The following is an 8,425-nucleotide window of genomic DNA, read 5'->3' on the forward strand; positions in this document are numbered from 1 at the left end:
TTTTATAATTTTTTTTTTTTTTTTTTAATCTTAGTTATTCTGACTGGGGTTAGGTGGTACCTCATTGTGGTTTTGATTTGCTCTCCCTTCAGATAAGAAAGTTGAACATTTTTTCATATGGTTTTTGGCTGTTCAGGTCTTCCTTGCAGAGTTGTCTGTTCAGCACATTTGCCCATATTTTAATTGGATTGGTTGTTTATTTATTTGGATGAGTTGTTTGAGTTTCCTGTATATTCTGTTTATAAGTCCCTTATCTGAAGCATGCTTTGTAAATATATTCTCCCACTCTGAGGGTTGTCTCCTCACTCTGATTATTGTTTCTTTGGCTGTGGAGAAGCTTTGTTTAAATTTTTACTTATTATTATTATTGTTGTTTAACTTGCTATAGGGCACATGCACTCACTAGAGAGAGAGACAGAGAGTGAGCGTGAGAATGAGGTAGAAAAAGAAAAAGCAAGCCACCAAGTTTGGGATTTGAACTGCCATCAGCCATTTGGGAATCCATCACCTTAACCACCATGCAACTTGCTGGCCCCTATGCAGAAGCTTTCTTCAAAGAAAGATTTTTGTTTGCCAGAGAAACAGAAAGTTAGAAATCACCACTCCCCCCCAGGGGTGTGGGCCATACTGCAATCCCTCGTGGCCAACTGTGGTTCAAGTCTTGTAACCATCAGCTTAAAACTCACACCGAGTGCGTGTGCATGCATGCTCAAGATCCTGAGAGAATAGAAGAGAAGGGATTATGGTGTGGTCATCTCCCCTGGAGAGTAATTTCTTGCTTTCTGTTTCTGTTTCTCCAGTGAGCACACACACACTAGAGCAAAAATCTCTCTCAAAAAAAAAAAAAAAAAAAGAGAGAGAGAGAGAAAAGAAAACACCTATGCACCCCAGTTCCCGTGTTGGAGTAAGCCACTCACTCCTGCTGAGTAATTGGGTGAGAAAAGATCTGCTGGCATGAGGATCTTGGAGTACCTACTTTGCTTCTTTCTAACTTCTTCAAATGATGTTCAGATTTGCCTGAATCTTGCTTTTCTCTATACTGTTCTGTTCTCATGGAGAATCTACGTATTTGACCCCAAACTTCTAATCCAGACTATTCTTTGATTATTTCCTTAGATTTATTGGACGAAAGAAATATAAAAAAGATCATTGAGTAAGTCAATGTTTTTATCATTCTATTATTCTGTTTATTATCTTTGGCTTATTCTATAGTAGATTTTATTAATAAAATTTGTGACACAAACTATCACAGGCAATTTGTAGATCACTGAAAACAGACTATATCTATAATCATAAAACAATTTGATAATAGCTATGTTAAATCAAAAAGAGCACTAAGTAGAGGGAATAAATTTGATTATTATACATATGAATAAAAATAATAATTTGGTTGTATGTCTGTGTTTTTGCTTAGAATTCTTGTGGTTAAAATTTCAACTACGTTAGAGTTGCTGTAGAAGGAGTAGTCGGCAGGTGGGAAATAGCTGTCATGAACTTCAAGAACATGTTAGAAATCATCTACCTACATAAACTTGAAAAGCCACACATGTTATATTTGATTTTCTGAAGGTTATTATTGGATAATTTATTTTCATATCTAACATAGCTAATATTTATTTCTAGATTTATATAATCTACTAGCTTGAGTCCGAAAGGTTTTACCTTTGATTGGCTTTAATTACATGTACTCTTTTTGATTTTCCTTCTTTCTCAGTAAGATTTTAGGTCAGCTAGTTTCTCCCTATTTTTTTTTTTTATACAAGAAGGCAAATTGCCATTAAAAAATAGGACTGTATAAGGAAAGAAATTTATGGTAAGGTTTTGTGACCTAAACCCAACTGTTAAAATTTTTCATGTCTAATCCAGGCTTAGAAATTGCTTATTGTCTGACCTAAAAGCTTATAAACCTTACGGAGACCTCATTCAAGAAATACGAATTCTGCTGCTGGGTCCAACTGGAGCTGGAAAGTCTAGCTTCTTCAACTCAGTAAAGTCTATTTACCAAGGCTATGTCACACATCAAGCTTTGGTGGGCACTGATACGGCTGGGATATCTCAAAAGGTACATACATTTTAGCCCACCCATTCTCTGCTTCTTTGTTGAAACTAATTATATACACGTATTTGATTTTTTATAATTCAATCACTGTATAACATCATAGCATGCACATGAATTTTTCCAGCACAAATACACTGTATATTAGCCCAGTCAAAGAAATGATCGTACATGTTATCATCAGCAGATAATTTTCCATTTGTATGTACTTTAAATGTTTTGCTTCTTTCTTTGTCCCTTGATTCCCTTCTTCTCGTCCTTCCTCATTTCCCACCCTCCTCCCACATGGTCTCTTGTCTCCACAGTTGCTCTCCATGCTTTTTTATCACCCAGTCTTTCCATTTCTGCCATAGAGCGCAGACATTTTAAAAAGTCTCTGCTGATCAGCTTTCTTACATGTAGACAACTTTTCGATTTACAAGTAAGAACAACAACAACAAAAGAGCCCTCAAAGTTGCCAACTTTTCGATTTACAAGTAAGAACAACAACAGAAAAAGAGATCTCAAAGTTGCTTTTTTCCCCTCTGCAGTACAGGACATATTCTATCAGAGAAAAAAAGGATGGGAACGCCTTGCCGTTTATTCTGTGTGACTCGATGGGACTGGGTGAGAATGAAGGAGGCCTGTGCATGAATGACATAGTGAACATCTTAAAAGGCCACATTCCTGATAGATACGAGGTAAGATTTGGTCAATTGTTGAGACCCAGTAATAGATTTTTAAAATGCGTATTTTTGTTCACCATCCACAACGGCACACTTTAGTCTTAGGTCAGTGCATCAACATTGACTTTCTTAGCAGTATTTGTTAAAGAGCCTTCCTTTTTTGATGTTTTATTTCAGGAAGAATAAAAGCATCTGGGACATGGCCTCCTTTTCTGTGTGGGGAGCAGACATGAGTTCCACTCTCTGTTATGTATCAGGCAGAGGGAAAGGGGATCCAGCCCCTTTCATGTCAGATCTTTGTGGCAGTGGTTTCTGATCCACCGGTTCTATTCTCAAAGGTTGGGACATAAGGTGGGGATATGGGGACAGCTAGGACACTTCTGTCATAGCTATCATAACAGCCATGAATGCTGTTATTGCTCCAAACAAGTGTATTTGGCTATGGAAAGCAGAATGTGGTCCCCAGCTTCAGCCAGCAAGGATCATGGGCATATGCGCACGTGCACTTGTATCTAAGGGGGCCCTAGGATAGGAAACTAGGAACTTTCCATGTGGGTGCAGTTGTCATCCCAGTGGTACAGTGGTAACACAGCTTTTTCATATGTAAAAAAATATATATAGATTTGTGGGTCCCCCTTTTTTTGACAAGTGGTAGAATACTATATTTTATCGATATATCAGATTTTGCTGCTACAAATAGTTCTGAAGTTAATCGCCTTGTTGGTGCACAATTTTTTATTTGTCACTATGTCTCTAAGACTGGTTTCCAGCAGAGGATTTGCTAGTTAAAGAGTAAAGGTATATCCTGAACTACTTTCACCCTTGAGCTCTGCCAGATGATACGTTTTCTTTGAATATTCTCACCTCCATCTTTGCCCACATTGCTTCTTTTATCTAGAACAGTTTCTGCCATTTCCTCAACTCCTTCGTCAGTCTCTCCATCTTTTAGTTCTCGGATTACATATCCCTTCTGCACAAAAGCCTCACCTGACTAGGTGAAATGATTGCTATATATTTGCATAATGCTTGTCTTCTCTGCCAGATTGTCAGCCTCATGATATTAGAGACTAGTCTGTGCTTTTCACTCCCACAGTGCCTAGCACATGGAATGTGCTCTTAAATATTTGTTGAATTAATATATTGGTTTATATCTACCTTACAGAATAATTCCTTGAAACCAATCACATCAAATCATCCTAACTACATTGACTCCCCTTTGCTGAAGGACAGAATTCACTGTGTTGCATTTGTGTTCGATGCCAACTCTATTGAACACCTCTCTGAAGAGATGGTGGCAAAGATCAAAAGAACTCGAAGGGAGGTGATAAAGTGTGGTGAGTCTCGTTCCAGTTGACTACTAAGGGTAATTATTTCGACTACATTGTGGATGGCTTTTAGACAAGATGAAGAACTTAAGTAATTGCATTTTTGAGTCTTCCTGCCCCATCATCATGGTCCAGTCAAACTGAACATTCATTAGCTGTATGACTTGGTGCAAGTAACTTAAACTCTCTGTGCTTCAAATTTCATAATCAATAAAATTAGTAAAATAATAGCTTGTTCCATAAAAATATTTTGTACAAGTTAAGTAATAAATTTATATGCAATATACATTCTTACACACATATACACATTTACATATATATATATATTTATATATATATATATATATATAGAGAGAGAGAGAGAGAGAATAGAACAGTACAACCTACCTGTTACTCTTGTATCTTATTATGCATTATTGACCAAGAGTTCTAGATTTCCCCTTGGGCCTTAAAGAATTATAAAGTGAAAAGGAACATTTCAGTAACAGAAAGAAGCAGGGAAGTATGGAGTTTGGTAAGGAGAGGTGGCATAAAGGCTTTGGAGAAGGTAGACAAGATTAGGGATGCAGGGTGCTTGTCTTTGGCTTTGTTTTGGCATTATTAAGCAAGAGTCCGTTTTTCACAACTTTAAGTTAGAAGGGAGTGATTGACTTACCTGATCACTGAAAATTTAAATCTTACAAAGGTGGGGTGCAGGGAAGTGGTTGCTAACCTTGTGAGAAAGGCATGGTTTACTTAGGATTCTTTGACACATTCTGTTTCCTTCTGGAGGCCTCTTCTCTTCCATCATGCTTATCAAAACCTTTGGTCTTTTCTTTAGTTTATAACAACACATAGCTATTTAGTTATGATAGTAAATCAATCAACAATGTAGTATAAATTGTAGTTCCCTCTTCCAAGAAGTGGTTTCATTTGAAGCCTCATTTCTTACCACAGAAGGCCATGAATGTGAATTCTCATGTCACAGAAATTCCAGGTGTTAATCAATAGTCTAGGGGTGCTTTGTGGAGGTAGGGTGGAGGTTGGGTAACTTCTTAAAGCTAGCTCCATTGATAGTCTATTGCATGACTTATAGCTGATTAACTTCAAAATACTGATACTGCTTGTAATGATAAAAACCTTTTGTATCTGTTTGGCATAGGTGTGATGCATATAGCTTTGCTTACGCATGTGGACACAATGAATCTGATTACAAAAGGTGACCTTATAGACATATACAGATGTATGCCTGTTAAGATTAAGGTAATGATGCTCTTTGTAAAAATGTTTTCTGGGGTATGTCACTATTATCATCTGATGTTGTGTATAAAAATAAAACAAACCTCTACTAAATTTCACAAGAATTAAAATAATTGCTTGAGTAATTCAGTCTCATTTCTCCAGTTTATAAATCAAATATATGTTTATCTTTACAATGATGTAGATAATTCTATAGCCAAAGAAATTATCATGCACACTGTCATCAACAGATAATTTTCCATTATTTTAATCAGACTCAAGCTAACAAATATTTGTGAGTTACCTTTAATTATGGAGTGAGCGTAATCATTTCTAAATAGATACACAGAAAATGGAAACAACTTCCCTGCACTAAAAGGTTTACAATTTTATAATAGAGATGATGATAGAAGAGTGAGACAAAAACCAGTTGAGACAAGAATATGACATGATTATAATAAATATTATTAAATGATTAAAAATAAAGTGCTTTAAAAACTTAGAGGAGGAAAATACTGTGTTAAAAGAGATGGGGGAAAATTTCATCAGTGGGGAGGAACTAAGAAATGTTTTCATGAAGGAATATTTTAGGATGTTAAGAGATAAAAGATAAAAAAACTCAAGTTTGTAGAGCATGAGTTAATGTATTAGTGATGAAAAAGGCAGAATGTTTGAAAAGCATGAAGTTGTTCAGCTTGATGGAAGGCTAGATTCTTGTAGGGGGAGATAAAATGAAAAAGAAAAATTTACATGATGTTTTACTTATTTAGGTGCACTATAGAGACTCATAGCAGTTGTTTTTTTTTTAAAGTAGCAATATGGTCAAAGTTAAGCTTTAGAAAAATTCATCTGCCACCTGTGTGCAGGATAGATTGGTGTCAAAAGGAACGTGGTGGTGGGAGCACTAGATGGGAGGATGTAATATAGCTAATATCAGTTAAGCACTAACTATGTGGCAGAATCTATTATTCAATCCGTATAGCAATCTTATGAGATAGAAACTGTTATTACTACATTTTCTAGATGAGGAAACCAAAGCAAACAGAGTAAGACACTTGCCACCATTCACTGACAATGTTCAGAAGTGCTAGAGCCATATTCTAAATCCAGGAAGTCTGATTTCATTGAAAAACTAGTCTAAGCAAGAAACAGATATTAAAGTGGTCTAAAATATGAACTTATTCTGAAAATATTTTTAAAAATAAAATTATGAACTTTACCATAGGTGTATTAAGATGTTTCAATGTTATAGTACTTTCAATACAACTATGAGTTACCTTTGTTTCTAATTGAGATTGAATCCATTTTGTGTATTCTAAATAAAATTAGCAGTGATATTATAAATCTTCATGTGAAGTCCTTGAAGCAAGTGTGTTGAGAAGCTGAATCTCTCTTTTTCCCAGTAGGAAAATTATTGTGTAACTTCTATTTTTGTTTTCATAATTTATATTGACATAAAATAATATATTTTACTATATTGAGATATTTGGATTTAACTTCTGTATTGCAGCTAAACCAAGTCAACAGAAAACTTGGATTTGCTCTGTCTGACATCTTGGTGGTTAGCAATTATACCTCAGAGTGGTCGCTGGACCCTGTAAAAGATGTTTTGATCCTTTCTGCACTGAGACAGATGCTGTGGACTGCAGATGACTTCTTAGAGGACTTGCCTCTTCAGTAAACAGGTAGATGTGTTTGGTGGAGCAGAAGCCTGAAGGTGTCAGCTATGTGGCTGTTTCTTACCTGGATGTGTTAAATACCTGGCAGCTCTCTGTCCCTTTGTGAGTCATTGCCCTGTGATTAATGTGCCCTTTAACCTGCTGGCAGGATGCACTTTCCCCTTCACAGTTTCCCCCCACCTCCACCATCTGCCACAAATACATCCTAAAGGAGCTGCACTACTCTTGCTCCTTGCCTTGTTTGAAGATGAAACTTTGAACATAAGCCACCTGCTATTTCCACTGTCTGAGCATCCCAAGTCTTATCTCTGGCCTCTTCTCTCAGAACGTGCTTCTTTGCTTGAGACCTAGAACTGGATTCGATTAGCACTGTCCCTGGTCAGATCTTTGATGACTTGTCCTTTCCTTAAGAATTTTTGCTTCTACCTTTTTTTGACCTTTCTCCCTCACCTTAGTCCTTCTTTGTATGGTGTTATTGGTGCTAGGGAGAAGAATGTGCCTTTTATGTCTGTGGCTCAGGATTTGGCTTTTTTGAGTATTCTCTGTTACCCACCTGCACATTGTAATGCTGCATGGTTCCTGTCAAAGATTAGATAGAGATATCAGTTTGTCATAATCAAGTATTACTTCAGTCCTGGGGAAATCTAGTTAGAATATCATGTCCTCCCTAATTCTCTCATACTCTCAAATTACTGGGAAACCCTCATACTACTACCTTGCTGTCTTCACTCTGCCATCTTGGTTTCTCTCTCTTCTCTTCTTCATGGCTTGTATGCTTCTAATGTTAGGGTGGGTTCATAACTTTAGTCATACAATGTTCATTTCTTTTCTGATTGCTTTTCCCAGATAATCTATTAAGACAATTTTGTTTCTCTTTTCTCAGAGATTAGAGAAAGGAAATTATCAAGTGTTCAAAAGAAGAAAATAAACATGAACCCATCACATGTTAATGTTTTTTGTCTCCTCGAGGAACAGTAAAATTGAGAAAGGAAAAAATCACAGGAATAAAGATAAATAACAGAGGGCCGGCAGGTGGCATGGATGTTGAGGCGGCTGGATCCCACAGGCTGACCGTGGTTGATGTCCTGGACCCGGCAGCTTGCTCTCTCAATTTCTTTCTCCCTTTCTGTCTCTCTCTGATCAACTTCAATAAAATAAAAATAATAGAATGTGACAATGGATAAAATTATATAAAATAATTCTTTTAAAAAAGATAAATGAGATTGAAAATGCTTATTTTGTGTCTGTCTATGATGAAGATAGAAATAAAAAGTTATCAGACCTATAAAAACTAGAAATGGTAACATTAAAATCATGAATTGTGAAAAACAACTATAATTTCTCTTTTACTTATAGTCTGTATCTACCCAAAAAAATAAAGTTTCTTTTTATGAAACCTGGTCTAAGGTGGTTGTATGTTTTTGTATGAATGTGTGTGTGTGATTCTGAAAACGCTTATTTTGATATGACTTTTCAGCATCT

General features: G+C 36.2%; 1 protein-coding gene and 1 non-coding gene across 4 annotated transcripts in view; both read left to right on the top strand.

Annotated features, from left to right (window-relative positions):
• The window catches only part of LOC102488629 (interferon-induced protein 44), a 39,214-nt gene extending 31,167 nt beyond the window's left edge, over window positions 1-8,047 (top strand). For all 3 annotated transcript variants that reach the window (XM_027770878.1, XM_027770879.1, XM_027770880.1), the window contains 7 exons: window positions 1,117-1,153; window positions 1,867-2,062; window positions 2,587-2,736; window positions 3,884-4,055; window positions 5,188-5,288; window positions 6,775-6,949; window positions 7,827-8,047. In XM_027770878.1, coding sequence (XP_027626679.1) covers window positions 1,117-1,153; window positions 1,867-2,062; window positions 2,587-2,736; window positions 3,884-4,055; window positions 5,188-5,288; window positions 6,775-6,945 — 827 coding nt within the window. In that variant the 3' untranslated portion in view covers window positions 6,946-6,949; window positions 7,827-8,047. The remainder of the gene's footprint in view (window positions 1-1,116; window positions 1,154-1,866; window positions 2,063-2,586; window positions 2,737-3,883; window positions 4,056-5,187; window positions 5,289-6,774; window positions 6,950-7,826) is intronic.
• LOC114007394 (small nucleolar RNA SNORA57) lies at window positions 2,925-3,071 on the top strand. The gene has a single exon (XR_003549027.1). It is a non-coding gene; the product is annotated as a small nucleolar RNA SNORA57 (small nucleolar RNA).
• Window positions 8,048-8,425: the final 378 nt, after the last annotated feature.

This window comes from Tupaia chinensis, unplaced genomic scaffold (assembly GCF_000334495.1).
Source record: "Tupaia chinensis unplaced genomic scaffold, TupChi_1.0 Scaffold000164_1, whole genome shotgun sequence".
In the NCBI taxonomy this organism is placed as follows: Eukaryota; Metazoa; Chordata; class Mammalia; order Scandentia; family Tupaiidae; genus Tupaia; species Tupaia belangeri.